The sequence below is a fragment of the Eumetopias jubatus genome, unplaced genomic scaffold (assembly GCF_037043125.1).
Source record: "Eumetopias jubatus isolate StellerSeaLion01/CBP00866 unplaced genomic scaffold, mEumJub1_p1.0 scaffold_15, whole genome shotgun sequence".
In the NCBI taxonomy this organism is placed as follows: domain Eukaryota; kingdom Metazoa; phylum Chordata; class Mammalia; order Carnivora; family Otariidae; genus Eumetopias; species Eumetopias jubatus.
This window is the reverse complement of record NW_028274821.1, coordinates 29,348,705-29,368,351: the sequence shown is the minus strand read 5'-3', so window position 1 is coordinate 29,368,351 and position 19,647 is coordinate 29,348,705. Positions and strand designations below refer to the sequence as shown.

At 48.0% G+C, this 19,647-nt stretch overlaps 1 protein-coding gene across 2 annotated transcripts in view; it reads left to right on the top strand.

The window, feature by feature from the left end:
- Window positions 1-592: 592 nt before the first annotated feature.
- PTCH1 (patched 1) overlaps window positions 593-19,647 on the top strand; it is a 59,239-nt gene continuing 40,184 nt past the window's right edge. Inside the window, exons 1-2 of one of the 2 annotated variants that reach the window (XM_028122308.2) lie at window positions 593-793; window positions 2,440-2,632. In XM_028122308.2, coding sequence (XP_027978109.2) covers window positions 593-793; window positions 2,440-2,632 — 394 coding nt within the window. Of the gene's footprint in view, window positions 794-1,603; window positions 1,757-2,439; window positions 2,633-19,647 lie in introns of those variants that run through there. The other variant, XM_028122309.2, reaches the window with a different exon arrangement.

Genomic DNA, 19,647 nt, shown 5'->3' with positions numbered 1-19,647 from the left:
GCAGCGCTGAGACCCACTGGGCACGCACGGACCCCGCGGCGGTGGCTCTGCGCTTACCCTCCGCGGCCGCTCGAGCGACCCGGGAGGCGCCGAGGGAGCCGGCGAGGCCGGCGGGAGCGGCGGGGATTTGCTGGCGCTTTCTGCAGTGAAGGGGTCGCGGCGCGGGGCGGGGGGCGGGTAGGGGGAGTTGGGGATCTCGAGGAGCGCCGTGCGAGCGCCCGAAGGACAGGCTGGCTCCGCGCGCCGGCTCTCGCCCTCCCGAGAACTGGATGTGGGCAGCGGCGGCCGCAGAGACCTCGGGACCCCCGCGCAATGTGGCAATGGAAGGCGCAGGGTCTGACTCCCCGGCAGCGGCTGCGGCCGCAGCGGCAGCAGCGCCCGCCGTGTGAGCAGCAGCAGCAGCGGCATCAGCAGCGACAGCAGCAGGTCTGTCAACCGGAGCCCCAGCCCGAGCAGCCGGCGGCCAGCAGCGTCCTCGCCAGCCGAGCGCCCGGGCGCGCCGGGAGCCCGCAGCGGCGGCAGCAGCGCGCCGGGCCGCCCGGGAAGCCTCGGTTCCCGCGGCGGCGGCGGCGGCGGCGGCGGCGGCAACAACATGGCCTCGGCTGGTAACGCCGCCGAGCCCCAGGACCGCGGCGGCGGCGGCGGCAGCTGCAGCGGGGCCCCGGGCCGGCCGGCCGGCGGCGGGAGGCGCAGACGGACCGGGGGGCTGCGCCGCAGCGCCGCGCTGGACCGGGACTATCTGCACCGGCCCAGCTACTGCGACGCCGCCTTCGCTCTGGAGCAGATTTCCAAGGTGCATTTCAGACTCTCTCCTCTCCTCCCACTCTTCCCTCCTCTTCCTCTTTGGGATCGCCCCCGCCACACACACACACACGCACACACACACACGCACGCACGCAAACAAGCACTCACACACACCTCTCCAGGAAAAGAAGCAGACAAGTGGGGATTGAAAAATTCAAACCCTCCCTCCGGTCCTAGGAGGAAAGGGCTGTCTGAGGTCCGCAGGGGGTGGAGGGTGTGTGTGTGTGTGTGTGTGTGTGTGTGTGTGTGTGCACGCGCCCTCCCCGGCATGCCTTTTCCGGAGCACTGGAAAGCGGTCCACAGTGGACCACCTCTAGGGCGGCCGCAGCGCGGCAATGCCCAGTGCCCCCGGCCCCGGAGACCCCTGCTCCTGCGCCCCTGCCCCTATTTGCAACCTAAACCCCTGTAATGCTGCCACATTTCTTAACATCTTGGAGGGGGAGGCGGAGTGGAGGGAGGCGGAGAGAGGAAGGGGGGGAGGGAGCCGAAATAAAGGTGGTTTCCTTTTTTGGCAGCCGGTTTTGCTTTTGTGGAGCATGAAATCTCTGCCCCCTTAAAAATTATCCTTGGAAGAAGGCATCTCCCCGCTTCCTTTTTAGTTTTTGAACCACTTCTTCTTAGAGCCTGGGGGGAAAGGGAAAGTTGTAAACAAATTGCCACCTTAAATCCGCGGTACTGGTCTGCCAAGCGGCCGGGTTCATTGTGTTTACGAGGCTCGCTGAAATGTGTGGAATCCGGGGAAGGCGAGCACCCAGACGGGGGCCCGCCGGGGCAGCGGCCAGCGCCGGGGAAACGCCGCCGCCGGGAGCAGCCACAGCCCAGCCAGGACCCCCGCCTGCGCCGGCCTGGGCCCTTCCCCTGTGCACTTGGCTACTTTTTACGTTTAACCAGATGGGAAGGGAGAGGAGGGAAAGATCCATGTGGCTGCCCTCTTCCGATCACAAATATTGTCGTAAGTTGCAGATGGCTGCCCCACTTCCTAATTCAGCTCACACAGCGTCTCCCAACGCTTTGGAAATGCGTCGCGAGTGAGCTCCGGCGGCCGCGCTCACCACGTGGATCCCCACTTACTACCACGCCGGGCGGGGGTCAGGATCGGGGAGCCTGCAATACATTGTTCCCAGAGCGCGTTCGTTCCCCTGCCCCCATCCTTGCCGGGGCATCCGGAGAGGGGTAAAGGATGGCGCTTGACTTGCGGGGAATCGACCCATGGTTTGCTGGCTCTTAAATGGTGGGCTCCAACGCAGAGATTGCGCAGCCCCTCCCTTCCCAGCTCCGGTGTGAATATTGCCTGTGTTGAGCGATTTCTCTCCTCTTTGCCTCGGCTTCCCCTTCCCTCTGTTCTTGCAGCCCTTCTCCCCAGCGACCCCAAGACACCTTCGGGGATGCTGCGCGGGTCGTGCGTGGGGGCGCCCCTGCTGTCGCCAAGGTGCAGCTTCCACGCTGCATCCCGACGTTGATTTATGTCCAGGCCCACGCCGCTCGCATTACCCGGGGCCGGCCTGGGATCCAGGCCCGAGGGTATCCCCCTCCCCACGGCTGTCGCGGGATCCGCGGGCGGGTGCGCGCAAGCGGGCGTGGGCGCGCGGGCCACGACTCCCCGGCGCTCACTCCTCCCTTCTGCTTCATCCTCAGGGGAAAGCTACTGGCCGGAAAGCGCCGCTGTGGCTGAGAGCGAAGTTTCAGAGACTCTTATTTAAACTGGGTTGTTACATTCAAAAAAACTGCGGCAAGTTCTTGGTTGTGGGCCTCCTCATATTTGGGGCCTTCGCTGTGGGATTAAAGGCAGCTAATCTCGAGACCAATGTGGAGGAGCTGTGGGTGGAAGGTAAGAGACCCAGCGCCCGCCGCGGCGCCCTCTCGTCCCCCAGCCGGGGCCCCTTTCCCTGCCTCCTTCCAACTGATAAAGATATTTGCCAGCATACACCTAGGGCCTTTCTGTGGCGAGCGAGAACCCCCTGCCCGCACCAGGGGGAATTGTTTATTGTTTGGGCGCCTGGCCGGGAGCCAGGCCCGCCCGACAAAGGCCGCGCTGTAATCTACTCGGGGCGCTGCGCTTTGCTAGGTGTTGTGGGAGAGAGTGGCGAGGGCGGGCAGGCGGGGGCGCGGGGCCCCTCCGCGGGACGGACCACTCCGCGCGGCCGGGGGCCCCCGGGGCCTGCCGCCGCCGCCGCTCGCTGCCGCCGCGCCCGCAACGCGGCCGGAGGAAGGCCTCTCGGCTCCTGGCTCTAGTCCTCGGCGTCCTTCCCTCCCCCACCCCCACCCACCACGTCCAAAGAGAAAGAAGGGGGGGGCATAGAGAGGCCACCCCTCCGGCTGGAGGGAGTGTGCGCGCCCCCGGCGGCCGCAGCCGCCGCGCCGGGGAGGGCGGGGGCGGGCGCAGCGCGGGCCTGCGGAGGCAGCGGCGTGTGTGGTCCTGTTTTTGGACAGCTTTCAACTCTGGGGGAAAAAAACATTTGTCTCAAGGTACAAAAAAAAAAAAAAAAGTGGGGGTGGGGAGGAAAGGAGTTGAAATAAAAAACAGTAAAGCATAGACTGGAACGCATGTTTGCAAAGTAGATTAATGTTTCCTCGAGGGTGGGGTCTTTTTAAATGGAATGATTTCGGAGCAAGGCTGCGTTTTGCAGGCCGAAAGAACAAATGTGTTTTAAGAACTCGGGTTTGGAGGGAGGGGCCACACAGGAGCTCTCCAAGGGGTTCTGCCAGTCTTTTATTCAACATTTCTCCATTTGGGGGTTCTTGAAGCCTTTTTTTTTTTTTTAAAGCAGTTGTAAATTTAAAATAGATCCCCCTCGCCCCTCAAGACGGAAACATTTTACATTCTTTTGGTGATACGGGTATTTTTGGGTTTTTTTGGGGGGGTGGTTCTTGTTGTGGGTGGTTGTTTTTTTAATTCTTTTTCTGGAAAGTGACGGTCTTGCTATTTGGAAACATTTTAACCCCTAAATACTGCTTTGGATATCTCTTACAATGGGATGGGAAGGAAGGATTGAGGTAATTATGTAGATATTTCAAACCAGACTATCTAGAGCATTCCTAGTGAAAGCTACCTAACACAAAATTTGGAAGCCTGAGAGTTATATGTGTAATTACGTCACTGATCCCTTTCAGAATGCTGTTGGAAAACTAACCTTGGAGAATATTTTGTTAAGTTTGCCTTGTTTGTGAAGATTCAGCTCTCAGTGTTTTGGAAGCATATTGTGGAGTCTTTAATTGAGAAGTGACAATTAAAATAATAGTCCAAATAATTAAGACCAGAAAACATTCTTGCCTTAAGTAAGTTGGTAATTAATACAAAACTATTCTTTGGATTCAGTCCGTGGGGTGATTTACCTCAGTTAAGCATTTCCCTGTCATTGGTAGATAAAAGAAGAGTTTTACTGAGTATCAATATACCTTAGACCTTATATATACCAATATGTCTTACACCTTAGCAACAAGTTTGCGGAGTGCCTATCATGTCCCGTCTGTGAGACACTTCTTGTGCACAAATGCTTGCAATTAAAAATACTGGAATTGAGTGCACTTGCAGTAAATTTGAGCTCACAGTTGAAGTGGGCCATGAAAGTCAAATGGGAAAAAAAGCTTCCGTGGAAGTGCTGAGGTAAATTACGATGACCTGGAAAGAGAGAGAAGGAAGGAGGGATGTCTGGGCAGAAGCTCAGAAAAAGGGGTCAAGCAGAGGCCCAAGCTGAGTGGAGGCTCCTGGTGTGGTGGGAATAGAGTGCCATGATGCAGGTGTGCCCAAGACAGTAGGCTGTAGTTGGGAAATGATGTGATTGGCTAGACTGTGGGGAGCTACCATAGGTCCTAGGACAGAACAAGGGATGAGCTGAGGGGCTTCCCAGCTCTGTGCATCTGTTCACTTTACAACACTCAGACCAACAAATTTGTTAGGTATCAGTGGTGATGACAAAAGATAATTTTTTGCTGTTTTGAGCAAGATTTTTTGGTAGGCATTTAATAAGTGTAAAGAGAAACGTGATTTATTTTCTTCACATTGTATATTTCTAGAAGCAACTGTTTCTGCATGTGACAATTTGTTTCAAGTCCTGAAAGGAGGAGGAACATGATTAGTGGTAGTGTCACCTGGGCTCTAGTTTAGTGAAAGAGTATGAAGGAGTGACACCTCAGACAGGACTCATTTTGCTGACTTTGGGCCTCAGTTATTTTTCTTCCCATTTCTGTTTTGGTGGTTTCAGTGTGGCTCACTGGTTCTTTAACCAAATGTTATTTACTTAATACTATCACTTGTTGCTCAACTACCATTACTGTTTATTATCTATTAACACGTGTCTCACAAGTCAATAAAGTAGCTATCTATTATTATGCTTATTTTTATAACACAATAGTGTATGTGATGTTTTTGCCTGTAATAACTGAATTATTCTTCCATTTTACAAAAATGTCCACTTTGCCTCCTAATGACTTAAGTCAACTTGGTCTCTTGATTTGTCATTCATTCATTCATCCATTCATTCATTCATTGTGTGCTGCTAGACTCTTCCCATGTAGAAGAAGCAATAGTTTCATAAATACAGGTAAACCCAACCCGGGATCTCGTAAGACCACCATATCATTTTATAATTTTGACTTAAGTTCAAAGAAGAGGTAACAGTGAGGAGTTCTTGTTTATGAGGTAGTGAGCTTGGTGTTCATATCAACAGTAAGTAGTGTAAGCGTTTGTTTTCAGGAGTTGGAATTCCCTGCTGTCCTAGACTGTAGCAGAGGAAAATGAAGAGCAACTTGGAATGCAGGTTAATTGTACTTTAATCTCTGATAAATTACTCATCACTATCAGGCAAGAAGTCTGTTAGATCGTTGTTTTCTTAAAGGAGACTATAAATGTTCTGAGCATAAACAAGGGTGTTTGCTACACTAAAGAACCAAACGAATAGAGATTGCATATTTCCCTAGTTAAAAAGCGACAGACTGAGAAAAACATGAGATTTTTAAGGAGAGAGGAATGCTGAGGGACAGTTTGGGAAAATGCTTATTTCCCCCATGATTTAAAAAAAAAAAAAGACATACCACACACACGACATAGCTAAATATGCAAAGGCAACTGGAGATATGTATAGTCTACATACCTATACACAAATACACGTATATACCAGTTCACTCTTGAACAGTGTGGGGCGTTTGGGGCACTGACTGACCCCTGCACAGTTGAAAACCCATGTGTAACTTTTGACTCTCCAAATACTTAACTACTAATAGCCTATGTTGACTGGAAGCCTTACCAATAACATAAAGTCGGTTGACACATATTTTGTGTGTTATATGTATCATATGCTGTATTCTTAGAATAGAGTAAGCTGGAGAAAAGAAAACATTATTGCAAAGATCAGGAGGAAGAAAAAATATATTTACAGTACTCTACTGTATTTATCGAAAAAAATTGCATGTAAGTGGACCTGCACAGTTCAAACCTGTGTTGTTCAACTGTGTATATCTCCACTTACCTTTGTATTTGTGTCTCCACATAGACTTACTACATACATCCTTGTATTTGCCAAAGTAATTGTTATCTTTTTAATATAGTCAGCAAATTAAAAGGATCCACTTGCTAGACTGTATCACTGATTTGACTTTCATGCTTCAGCGTGCTGGGGGAATGTGGCTTTATAAAGACAGTTTGAATACATGGGCTGCGCTGTGCAGACCAATATAAGCTAGATAAGGAAGACTCTTATATTTTTATCGCATTGGTGATAAGAATTCTTTGATTCTGTTGTCAAAATGTTCGTACAATGACTGCTGTAATCATTGCAACAGCAACCAGTTTCTTTTAAGAAACTCAGTATGCATTAGGTGCTAGCTTAGGTCTTAGGGTTATAGTATTTGCAAGTCAAAAATATCAAATATAGCTCACTTGTGCTTGGAGTCATGAGGTTCAGGAAAAGAGTATGTGGAATGATGTAGTGGACATCTGTTACCGAAACACAAGCCTGTGGCGGCAAGGTCAGGGAGAGACTAATTGTTCTTTAAATGTAAAAATATTCCTTCAGCGCACACTCTCCGTGCCTGCTCTATACCAGGCACTGCACTCAGCTCCAGAGAGGTGTTGGTGAAAGGCCACAGCCCGTGCTCTCAGAGGACCTCCACCCAGCCGGGGCACACAGACCGGATGCGGGATGGCAGGAACGCCATCCAGGACAGCCTGGACAGGGAGGGACTGAGCCAGGCCGCAGGGCTTGGAGAGGTGGGGGTGCTGGGGCGCTCCAGGACCGAGGGTCAGCGGACAGGAGAACTCCCAAATGCTTGCCTCCGGTTGGGACTTCAGTCTGAGGTGGGGAGCCCCAAGGCCTAGAAGGCCGAGCCACATGGCAGGAAGGTCTGGTGTGTGCAGGGCATTTGACTGAGTGGCAGGCTCTTCCTTTCAGCCCTTCTTTGCCTGTGTCATTCTCCACACTAGCGTATTTGGCCTCTAGGGTGCTGCCTGTTGCTGGTGTGCTTCACCTGGATTTCACCCTTCTGGGCACAGAAGGCAAATAACTTTATTTGTAATCTTGCCCATTTCTCGGTTGGCTTCTCCTTTTGGCTTAGCACCTTTATTCTCCTGTCTCCTTTAATATCTACGCCCCCTCCAACGCTGTCTCGGACACAAGTTTGTTGTTGACAGCTCTCCAGTAACAGAACGTTCATTTATCTCTTTGAGCTTCCCCCCCCCCAAGCTTTGCCCACCCCCTGGCTTCTTTTACTGTAAAGGGCAGTAGCAGCCTTGAAATGAATCCATATTGCCTTGTGTTTGGTTATTAACATCTCTGGAGGCTAGCGAGGGGAGAGGATGCAAGTTGTGACTTTGATTTTTTTTTTAAGAAAAATTTTTAAAAATGTTTTTAATGCCTGCTTGATGTTTGTAAGTGCTCTCAAGTTTGTTCCTTGCTAGTATGACGCCTTCAGTGTTCTTGGCTTGAACTCAGTCAGTTGTAGGAGATAAATGAACTTCACCATCCTTTCTTGCAGTTCAGAGCAAGTTTTCTCACTATTGACATTTTGCTGGATAATTCTACATTAAGGGGGTTGCCGTGTGCTTTGTAGGATGTTTAGCAGCATCCCTGAACTCTACCCACTAGATGCCAGTAGCAACCTCCCAGTTGTGACAACCAAAGATGTCTCTAGTCATTGCCAAAAGGGGGGGGGGGCGGGAGAATGCACAAAATCACCCCAATTGAGAAGCACTGGTTGAGATAATAGATTCCAATTGGAAGACCCATGCTGTGCAGATGGAAGGCTTTTATTATGATGGAGTTGTGGCTGCAAACAGACCGCCATAAATGCAAAAGAATTTTCTTCTTTAAGATAATGCCCCCTCCCCATCTCCATATTTACTGATCTAGGTAACTAATGGTAACTAATTTTTTTATTCTAATAATTTAAGTTTGTTTTCTTAGAATTACATTAAATATCAAATTTAAAAAAACAGCCTGACAAGTTGACATGGGAGGGGGCAAGCCATGGAAGAAAGAAAAAGCTGTATATTAGAATATTTTCTTCCTTTGGGTCATTTAATTTTGAAGACAGACCTTGTTGCATTTCAAGAAGTAAGATGAAGGTTTTTGCATGACGATGACTTTGTAAAAAGCAGGAAGAGACACCAGTGGACTTAGTTCATATTGAAACGAGAGCTCCTTTTGGCAGCCTGCGCAGTGCATTAGCTCTTCAATGGTCTAGCTCTCCTCCAGATGCTCCTGTCACAAACCACTTTCCCCCCGGGTGCCCTTCTGCAGCAGAGCCGAAGGCACAGTGAGGGGCTGAAGCCTTGAGCTTGTATGGGTCGTGTGGGCTCTGATTTTACCTCCCCTTTTCAAAGTGATCCCCCAGTTTCTGCTCTCTGGGGCTGTTTGGGTACGTTTGACAAGGGATAGAAAGACCTGCTGAAATGCAGCTCCTTTCTTCTCCTGGTCCCCTGTGCACTTTTAAAAATGAAGATGCTTATTAGGTAGGTAAGATGCTTATTGTATTAGACTGCAATAGCGGGCGCCCACATACAGGTGCAAGGAGTTGTGGTTTTTGACATATTTGGAGAAAAATGACTGAAAAATGAACACCCAACAATAATTGCTTTAAAATACCAAATAACCTCAGGTGCCTTCTCCCCAGGGCACCTGACCCTCCGAATCCTCCATGTCTCTTTGCTCCCTGCCACTCTTGACCCTCCCAAGGGGTGTAGAAGCCAGGTTGGTAGATGGGCTGTATCAGATACATGGACTGCCGTTTGGAGGCCCCAGAAGATGACAGCTTCCAGATGTACGAACCGCCGGATCCGTTTGTTTGGATTATGCACCACAGCTGATGGCGAGATTAACGCTGGCTGGACAAGCTATGGGAGATTTGTCTGGTTTCCACAATGCTGTGTTTATATTTCATTGGGATTTCTCCTTCAAAGCTGACCTCCCCGTGACCCCCGGAGCTCTGTCCACTCAGGCCAAGCTGTAACTTGTCTGCCCTTCTTCTCCTGTTGCCGGGGCCGGGGGCGGGGGGGGCCGGGGGGGGGGTGGGACAGGCGTCACATTTGTGCAGCGGAAGGGGTGGCTTTCGTGGTTTACCACACCCCCTGCCCCAGCTTCATGTCAGCTATCTGCCCAGATTTAGACCCAGAGGAGTAGTCTATTTTATGGGAGTGGGAGGTAGGGAAGGTGGAGGGGGTTTGATTTTTAAAGGTCTTTTTAGCTTTTAAAACAAACACGGAAATATTTTTAAATTATTATGCAGGAGACCATATTTAATAGAGGCCGTTTTGCAGAAGTATAGCATTTTAGCTCACCATTAGTTTGATACTATTTTGAAGAAAGACATCCCTAAATAATCACCAGACCTGTGTGATTCTATTATTATAACACTGTTTCCTTTGCCCCTCACTGGCTCCCAGAACCTCTTCTCCCTCCCCTTCTTCTCTCCCTCCCATCCTTCCTCCCCCCAACCTACTCCTAAACTGCCCTAATCATTTCCTCCCAGTGGATCTCTGGAGTTACTAGTGTGAAATCTGAAATGGTAGTAAATCTGGTTAATCACAAACTGACAGGAGGGAATTAGAAAATGTATTATTTCAAACCAGCTGTGGGAGATACCAAATGCAAAGCTGCCATTTGCATCCTTGGGGTTCTTATCTTGGTAAGGGTTGGTTCCCAGACCTTACTCTTTGATGGGGTCTTGTCAGCAGAAGATGCACTTCCCCTGTTGAAGAGTCGTGGCATTTTTATGGACTTTTGAGGTGCCTTAGAATTCATTGACAAATGGAGTGTGAAATAAGTCTTGGTCCCCTGTGTTTAATGTGTTGTATGAAATATGGAAGAATTGGGCCCTTTAGCATTTCTTGAGATGGTAAGTGAAATGTAAACCAAGACATTCCCACCCAGGCACCATACTTCAGGTTCTCCCTGGATGGAACTCCCACCAAAGCCAAAAGGAACCTGGAAAAGGACAGATTTCCTTACCCAAATTTTGGCCGACTCTGCCACATTAGACAGTCCATCCACATGAGAGGTCCCAGAGAGCAGAGGGTTTTGCTCATGAAGGCGCTTCCAGCAGTTCATAAGGAGGAAACTCCTTGGGATTTTCTTAGTGGGAGCCTTCCTCGACTACATAGATACCATCAGGGTCATCAAAATATAAGCACTTTTACTTGTTCTTTGTTTCCAAACTCTGGGTCCTTCATGATAAAACCTATTGGATTTGTTTCCCTCAAACTGGATTTAGGGTTGTTTTTTTCCTTTACATGGCAATACCCATTTTTCTATGTGTGTGTATCTTTAGGTTTGACACAAATAATTCCATCTCCCAAAACAGTAGAGTGCTGCCATTGAGAAACCCCTTGACTGTTGTAGAGAAAGACAGAGGAAAGATGCAGCCTGTCCCCAGTCCCTTCAAGACTATGACGATTTTGTTGTATTTGGGTTTAGAGCATAGTTGGAAAAACTATGTGTTAGGGAAACTGTGTTGTTGGTGGGCAGTCAGGTACCTGTTAATGAATGACAAGTTTGTTGTTGGAGAGATTTATAATGTGGAGGCAGGACCTTATTTCTAGAACCCCAGGTGTGAGTGGGCCCAAATAGTCCACACTGCACGTGGGTCCCAAAACACCACTGGCCGTGAAGGTGAGACTAGTGAGAAGCAAGTCTCTGTGCCACCATACAAGCTTGATTTATTATCGTTAAGATAAATGAAGAGAAACGGTAGGTTCCCCAGAAACTATCAACCGAGATAGTTTTCAGTTATTGATGAAACATGTACAGAAGTAAGCAAAAGGAACTGGAAGTGGGCTTTGTTAAGTCAATGCGCATGATTTTTTTCCCCTTAAATCATTGCTTAAGGGCTTCTGGCCCCTAGCTCAGGAATCCTGCCCAAAAATGCCAGATGTATTACACAGTCAAGTACTGCAATGTAAACACTGCTCTGTGCCATGAGGCAGGGTGGTCCATCTCCTATTAAAGAAGAGCGAGATCGGGAGGGAAAGAGGTAAGCTCTGTAGTGGCTCAGTAGTGGTCATGGTGTTTGGATTTTTGCCTGCACGGTCAAGATTTGGAACTACAAAAACCTAGATGAATTAATACTTTTTACTGGCAAACAAAAGCCACTTGAATTGAGATGCCAAAGAGAGCAAGATGTGGCTTGGATAATGTTACTTCATTGGGTCAGATACGTTTATAAAATGTTGAACGGAGTGGGGAGGGGCTGATAGGAACAAAGCTGTTGTTTTCATAGCATCGGTGAGTGTCACCCTTTTCATCTGCTGTAAGTTAAATTGCAAGGTGGGTGAAGCCAAGTGTGGAGAGAGCAGCTTCTCTCACCACCCTCTCCTGGGTCTGAGAAGGCCTGCTGGGTCAGTGCACCTTCTCTGTGTGTACACCTAAGATTGATCACAAAGCTGCTCTGGTGTTTTGTAGCACTGGGGGGCAGCCCAAGATACATTTGCAAAATAAATGGCCTTCCAGTTTGCTCCCAGTTTCTAGATTTCAGTAAAGCATCTACTAATGATGATCCTTTGGAGGTAAGAGAGTAACTGGACGCTCTGGGCCCCCCCTCTAGTAAAACATGTTTTTACAGCGCTGTAGGCAATTCAGGGAAATTGGACTGCCTAGAAATTATCTGTACATCCAAATAATCTCATACTAAGCAGTCCTTAGATTGACTACATTTAGGGTTTTTAAACATTAATATGAAGGTATTTTGTAAGTTAGAAGGAAATGGGGTTTCAGTTTGAACTTGGGGAATTGTTTAAACAGCCTGCAATAATATTATCCCGATTTTAGAAGTCCATACTATAGAGTGATCTGAGAACATTGCTTTTAGAAACAGTGATGGTAAAAATGGGAATTTTGAGATTAAGAAAAATGTAGGCTTCTTGACTCTCTACCCCTCCCCCAGCACTTTTTTTTTTCTGTTTTGAATTCTCCCATTTCCCCACCCCCATTCCTTGATTTCCTTTGCTCCTTCAGGGGACAAACCAGAAAACTTCACAAAATAGATGGAAATATCACACAGTGTCTTTTTAAATGGAAGTTTTCTAAGAGAGCATAATAAAAGAATTTTCCCTAGCTGTCTAAGAAATTATTTTTTCTCTTACCTGGCTTTTTTCCCCATGAGGTTCATACATTGTTGCAATAAGTTTAAAAATGATAAATATGGTGCCATCATTTTAGTCCACACATGATCCAGAAAAAAAAGAAAATTGCACATGTTTAATACCTTGCTTAATTGCAAACAAAGCCTGCAATTTGAGAGAATTGGGATTAGGGCTAAATATCTATTAACTGCTCTTTCTAGAGATTTGGGGAATAGGATGACCCTTTTTTTCTTCTTTTTTTTTTTTTAAATAGGCTACAGTTTCACATGGCTCCCAAAAGAAATCTCTCTCCCTTTTTGTTTCCCACACCAATTGATTTATCATTTTGCTTGCAAGCAGATCCAGAATGTTAGGGCAAGAACACACTCACTTTTTTCTCGTAACTTTTTTGTTGCGGACCGAAACCAGTTGACTTGAATAAATTTTTCTGAGGCTTGAATGTAGCCAGCAACGTGGAAAAATCTTGCCATTCAGGGCCGTCTGAATGTACATTTCAGCCACACAGTAAGCCGCATTGGTAGGCACTGGAGTGCTAAATACAACCATTTTTCGAAGCAGCCAGTTAGACAGGTGATTAGCATAATTAGCACGGAGCAGCCATACATATGGTAATACTGAGTGTGTAAATGCCAGCTGCGGTGTAAAATTTATGTCAGGGGTCGGCAGGGCTGTGCGAAAGTATTGTGTTCCAGCTGCAGGTCAGGGCCGCCAAAGCTTACCTCCTTTTCTCTTGTTGGTGAATACGCCAAACAGAAGAGAAAGACAGAAATATAACAGATACGGCTTTGATGGAACAGCCCAGTTCTGTGCAAGAGGGACTGTTCTATAACACACACACACACACACACACTCGCATGCACACGCACACACTTGCAAAAAATCCTATTGCTTTCTCTCTTGATTGTGTTTGCTTCATGCAGGGTGCACGTGAGTGGCAGCCAGGATGCGGGTTCCGGTAGGTAAAAGGGCCAAGTGATTTCTTGGGAGGAAAAGTTTCAGTCACTGAATTTTTAAAAGGCGTTAAGAGTTGTTCCTCTGTTTCAGGCCGACCTCTTACTGCCCAGCCCCCACTCCTGCCCACATTGTTTTCCTTCAAATAAATTGGAGCCCCCGCCCCATGGAATAGGACCATAATATAAGGTTCCAGCCGCACAGCTCCCTTCCCAAATTGCTTGCCTGGTTTTAGCAAAAGACTAGAAGTTTCTTTGTGTTGTTTTTCTGGGGCAGCTCCACTTACCACTCCACTTACGGCCACTGTCAGACCCATTTCAGTAGGGCTCTTGCTTGAAAGGAGGATGGTCTTGAATGGCCCACACCCTTGGAAGTGCATGATGGGGGAATTTATAGCTGTACCAAGTTCATGCATTTTGCACTCAAAGCACTTCTGCTGTCCCCTCCCCTTTTCCAGTTGGTGGCTATGAGGAGTGGTGGTGATGACAGAATATAGGTCGCACCATGCTGACCTGGTGATGAAACTTCCTCACAACACCAGGGAGTCCTTACGCATCAGCCCCTAATCCAGCTAATCCTGATGGCAACAAAATCCTGAAAGTACACCCCGGGGAGAGTGTGGGAGATAAAGCAGGCCAGCCTGATGTTCCTCAGGGCCCCAGAGCCTGTCCCGTGGAGGTGGGCACTCACATAGTCTTCTCCCCTGTGCTGCTCGAGGAGAAGGCCGGTACAAAGAGGCCTGGGCCAGACAATGGCAGGAGGACTGTTCAGAGCAGAGAGGTGATGTCAGCCCCCGCAGAAGCTGGGAGAAGGGAGCCGGGGTTAATGTTACTCAGCAGTCCGAATGCTGGGCTAGAGAGCCCTGCCACCGAGCAAGCACTTGGCTTTTGTTGTTGTGGTTGGGTTGTGTGGTTTTTGTTTTTTTAATGAAGACTTGAGGAGGCCTTAACTAAGAACTTGGGACTTAATCACAACACTGTCTCTGGTCCCGGGTTCTGCTTCTTGGTCCAGCATTGCCTCTGATTGAGCATGCTGCTCTGTGTCAGACCCTCCCAGTCTTGCTCAGCTCCTGCAGAAGGACAGGACTTGGGTTTGCATCTACTTGGCTTGTGGACTTGGGCATTCCAGGTGAAATCATGGTAGGGCCTGGGACAGTTCACACTGGGCAAGAACTCAGTTTAGGGATAGAGCAGAGCTCCATTCTGTTACATCCCACTGGACGCCAGGAACATCCTTGAGGCCGCAGGCTGCGACTTCATGCAGTCTGTCTTTGGTGGGGTTGACCGCAGCCCTCATTTGCCACAGCAGCAAGTGACCAAGGAAGAATGGGTCTCCCAACAGATGCAGTGTCATCTTGGGAGCTGGTGGCCCTGGAGAGAATACCAGGTGGCGGGGGGCGGGAGGGGGGAGCTGTGGCAGGCGGCAGGTCCAGGGTGGACACGGTGCTGGGTTGACCTGATCGTGTCCGACGGGGTGAGCGGGCAGCTTCAGGGAAAGCCATTCAGAGAAGCAGCCTGGGCGGTAACAGATGGCACCACAAACAGCTGGTGTGGGGGCTTGTGGCGGGCGCATGCTCAGGCCCGCTACCCCTTCTACCGAGTTCCACCCTCCTTACCACCCCCCACCCCGAGGCTGTCCCTGGGGAGGTGTGGGGATGTGTCCTGCTCTTGTCTTGTTTTTGTGGTTTTCACTCACTGGGCTCACTTCATGAAGGCAAATTCTCTCTGGGCTATCTGATTCTAGCACTTTCCCATGGCAACACCCAAGGGCACAATCCCACGAGGAGAAAAACAGCCCAGAAGCTTAAGCAGCAGTTGGCTAGTCATGAATAAAAGAGATGGCTGGAAGAGTGACTAAAACTCACAGCTCAGGAGTTTTCAGCCAATTGCCCAAATTACTGAATCTTCATTTTTTTCAATTTAGAAAATGAGCTGGTGCTAATAATTTTGCAGTTACACCCTTTTGGAGATTTGTAGTTTTTCACCCTCACAGTAACTAATCGCAACATTGAAAGAAGGACCTGAAGTAACTAAAAGGGAAGAAAAAAAAAATCTCTCTAGAGGCTGTTAGATAATTCATGGGATTAATCAAATGCAAATGCTCAGCTTGCATATACACAGACCCCATTTTCCTAATTGGACTCTGAGTGGGTACTTTTCAGGCTGAAAGGGTCATTTGTTTTGACTGATTGACTTTTTGAGGCTTTGGGAAGAATTAATATCTTATACAGATGACTGCCTGTTCCCAAGGCTCTGTATTGAGGCTGTTCATTCATTCATTCCTCTGACACGCTGAGTGTGCGCATGCGCCTAGTGTGCTGAGGTAAGTGGGCAGCAGGCAGTGCCTCCCTGAAAGGACTTGGAATTTACTGGGAACAGCACTTCGTTTGGTCCCTTAGATCACCTTTATGTGGATCACAATAAGCTTTTGCTAAAAGCTTTTTGCATGAATGCTGCAGGCGTTTATTTAGCTCTGCACAGAGGCCGTGCTGAGGAATGGTACACAACGGGAGAGCATCATGAGGGGAGCATCTCTCATCTACCATGGATTGGAATAGCATTGGCCCAGAGGTATGGATCCCCAGGTGGAATGGTTTCCTGCCTGTGCTGGCCCTTCTTCACCTTGGAAAGCCATAATGGTTTGATTTAGGGAGGAAAGGATCAGCAGAGCTTGAGCAAGAACTTCTTTGCACAAGTGGTGCTTTTTAGCCCACCTCTTTCGGAGAATTGGCTTAAGCCTCAGATTTCTAGAGAATTTGCAGGTAAAGAGGCATAAGACGGCTTACTTGCTGTGTGCCCTCATCTCTCTGCCCCCCTCTAAGACAGGTCCCCCTGGGGACCAGAAGGAAAACGGGGGCCTGTCTGCGGCCACCCAAAAACGATCTCCTCAGTGGTGGTAAACACTCCGGGAGACAATGTTGTTGTCCTTTAAATAAAAAATACCAATTGTTTGTCCCGCGTAATACTTTTTGAGCATTCTAAAAGCTCTAGCTGTGAGCTTGATGTTGTCGGGTATATGGAATTTGGCTCTCCTAGAGGTATATCTTCAACAAGTGCTCAGGAGCCGCAAGGCTCTCAGGGAAGTTGGACGCAGGATTGAAGGTCGGTTCCACCTCCTATCAGCTGGGTGACCTTGGGCCAGTCAACCAAACTGCAGCTACTTTTCCTCTTCTGTAAAGTAAGGATGATGTGACATGCCCTGTGATAAATGAATAAATGACCAGATGAATGGATGCCTGATCAGCACCTGGTTAAGGGTGTGGGACACCCTTTGTTAATACTCACACCACCTTACGAGGTTAGTTGTAGCATTTTCATCCCATTTCACAGAGAAGGTTACCGAGGCCCAGCTGGGTCAGGGACTTGTCGCAAAGCTGCGACTCAGAGCCCAGGCCTTCTGGTTCTCATCACCTGACTGTCCAGTCTAGCTTGCCCCAGCTTGATGGGGGAGCAGCACCGAGCAAAATATTTATAAATAGGTAAAGAATGCATGTGAAATGGCTTTGCAAATGGAAAACATACACAAATTTAAAAGGCTATTTTGTGTCCCAGGATCTTGAGATAACATTTTTCATGAGTCTTATTCAAAGAGTTTGGTTGTTATTTTATATAAGTTAAAAGTTGTTGTATTTGGAAGAAGGAAAAGAATATAAGAGGACCTTGGAATATGATAAATATGCATGTTATTTTTGCAGTGAGCTTGTTTTTCTTTCAGATCCCTACCAAGCAGCTTTCATCTTTTTCTCCTTTTGTCACATGGAAGTCTTTAATTGTACCTGTTCCGTGCAGAAAAATTAAGAATTAGCAGTAAACTCCAAAAAGGGAAATGTAAATATTGTCAGTGTATACCTACATCTACATCACAAATACTGAGTATTACGGCTCATTCTGCTCAGTAGTCAAAAATAATCATGCACTACTTCATGAACAGTAGACTATTATTTAAATAATAAAGAAGGACCTTGACCTTGAAAATGGGACAGAGGGCCCCTGGGTGGCTCAATTGGTTAAGCGACTGCCTTTGGCTCAGGTCATGATCCTGGAGTCCCGGGATCAAGTCCCACATCGGGCTCCAGTCCCACATCGGGCTCCCTGCTCAGCGGGGAGTCTGCTTCTCCCTCTGACCCTTCTCCCTCTCGTGCTCTCTGTCTCTCATTCTCTCTCTCAAATAAATAAATAAAATCTTAAAAAAAGAAAAAATGGGACAGAAAGGGAGAAAAACCATTTCCCCCAGACTGCACCTGTAATTTCAGCCACTTGAAAGGGGTTCTGTGGGGCTTCCTGGCTGGTGGAGCTTCACACTGATGCCTGATGAGGAAGACTGGCTAGATAAGGAACAGCCCTGGGCTGTCTGTCACTCAGTTGTGACTTAGGATAGGCATTTATTTGCTAGGGTAGCAGAAGTCGGGTGAGTCCATAAAATCGCTCTGTCCAGAGAGGTTTCTGTTTCTGGTAGCTTGTTCCAGAGCACCGTGGGCGAATGCTGATGTAAGAGCATATGAAGGCTGGGGCGCCTGGGTGGCTCAGTCGGTTGGGCGTCTGCCTTCGGCTCAGGTCGTGATCCCAGGGTCCTGGGATCAGTCCTGCATCAGGCTCCCTGCTCCACGGGAAGCCTGCTTCTCCCTCTCCCTCTCCCCCTGCTTGTGTTCGCTCTCTCACTGTGTCTCTCTCGGTCAAGTAAATAAATCTTTAAAAAAAAAAAAAAAAGCGTATGAAGGCTGTGCTGTTTGTGACACAGGTACACCCGAGAAGGAGCTAAGTCCACCAGTGCAACCAAGTGAATGACATAATTATGGCCTTACCAAGTTCCAGCCACACGGGCCTCCTCTCTCCTCCTGCAGCAAGCCAAACAGGAGGTCTATACCCTTGCTGGTTCCTCTGCCCAGGCGCTGTTCCCCCAGCTCACGTGGCATCACCATCTTTATTTCTTCTGTGGCACTTGTCATGCCATGAGATTAGCTTATTGATGTGTTTGTCTGTTGCCTGTGCGCTTCACTGGCCAGCGAGCCCTTTTGGGGCACGGAACACGCCAATCTCACGCCCTATAGCACCCCACTGTTGAGCACATGACGGGCACCTTCGAACGCTCGCCACATGAATGGATCCTGTCAAGTAAAGTGGATGTCAATGAAACTTTTTTAAAGTTACTGAATAATTTTGCAAAAACCTGCATATTTGGTCAAATATAAGATGAAATGTTAAATAAAATATGGCCGTATAGTATGTAAAAATAAGTTGAATTTCACAGTACTCAAAGGTAGGATACAGCTTAGGTGGTTGAGGACACTTTGAATTCAGGGTCTTTCAACTCAGTTGCTCTATCTACCTACGATGATAGTCTTGTCTCGGTTGAAACTGGTTGTCATGTTAGCAAAATATTAAATTTATCACTAGAGCAAAGAGATGAACAGAAAGATTTCCAATTCCAGAGACATGACAAATACCTTAATTAAAAAATATCCATTTATTTAAATATACCTCTTAAACCATCTAAAAAGTGACACTATAAAGCCCCTGGGGTCCATTTTGTATCTTGTAGGAAATAGCATCCTTGCTGAAAGCCCCTGTAATAAAATCACTGATCTGTTGTGAGGTTGGTCTGGAAGAGTGTGGATCATTCTTTTCGGGAGCATGAACCTTGTATATGATCTTTATTTTCATATGCACTCTTCGCTTGGGTCTTCACCTTTTTTGGTTATAGTCACAGGCAGCTGCTCTTAGGCAGGGGAGAGGAGGATGGGGGATGTCTGTGGTCCCCCTTTGTTGTTACTCGTCTGTTTTTACCTCGTGGTTTTAATTCACCTGAAGTCTTAAGCTTCAGGAAAGGTAAAAGGAAGTAGGACTTTGTAAGCAGAGCGAGGGACCACGCGCTCTGCTGGTGCTTGAGGAGCCTGTGGAAATAGACAGGATTTATAGGTGTGGGGCATTGATGTCATAGAGCCAGAAAAAAGGAAGGAGTTCAGCATTCCCCCCCCCCCCGCCCCCGAAAAGTCCCTTTGGAGCTCCTTGGCTTGGAGCTCTGTAGCTTTTCAGAAGTGACCTCTGGACTAATAATTGGCTTTTTAGCCTCAAACAGCCTTTTTATCTCCAGAGAATGTGGATTGAGTCTAATTCAGTTCACTAGTTAATTGGTTGAAATAATGCATTGTGATTCCTGCCAGAAGGAGCCAGACCCTGCCTGCAGGCAGCTTTAGAAGAGCCTCCTGAAAAGGCCTGTGACTTCATGTAAATTTATCCTTTGTTGCAAGTTTCCTATGTTTTCCTGTGGTCTTTCTTTAACGTCAAATTGGTTGCAGGGTCCTCAGCAATTCCCCAGGGCATCTG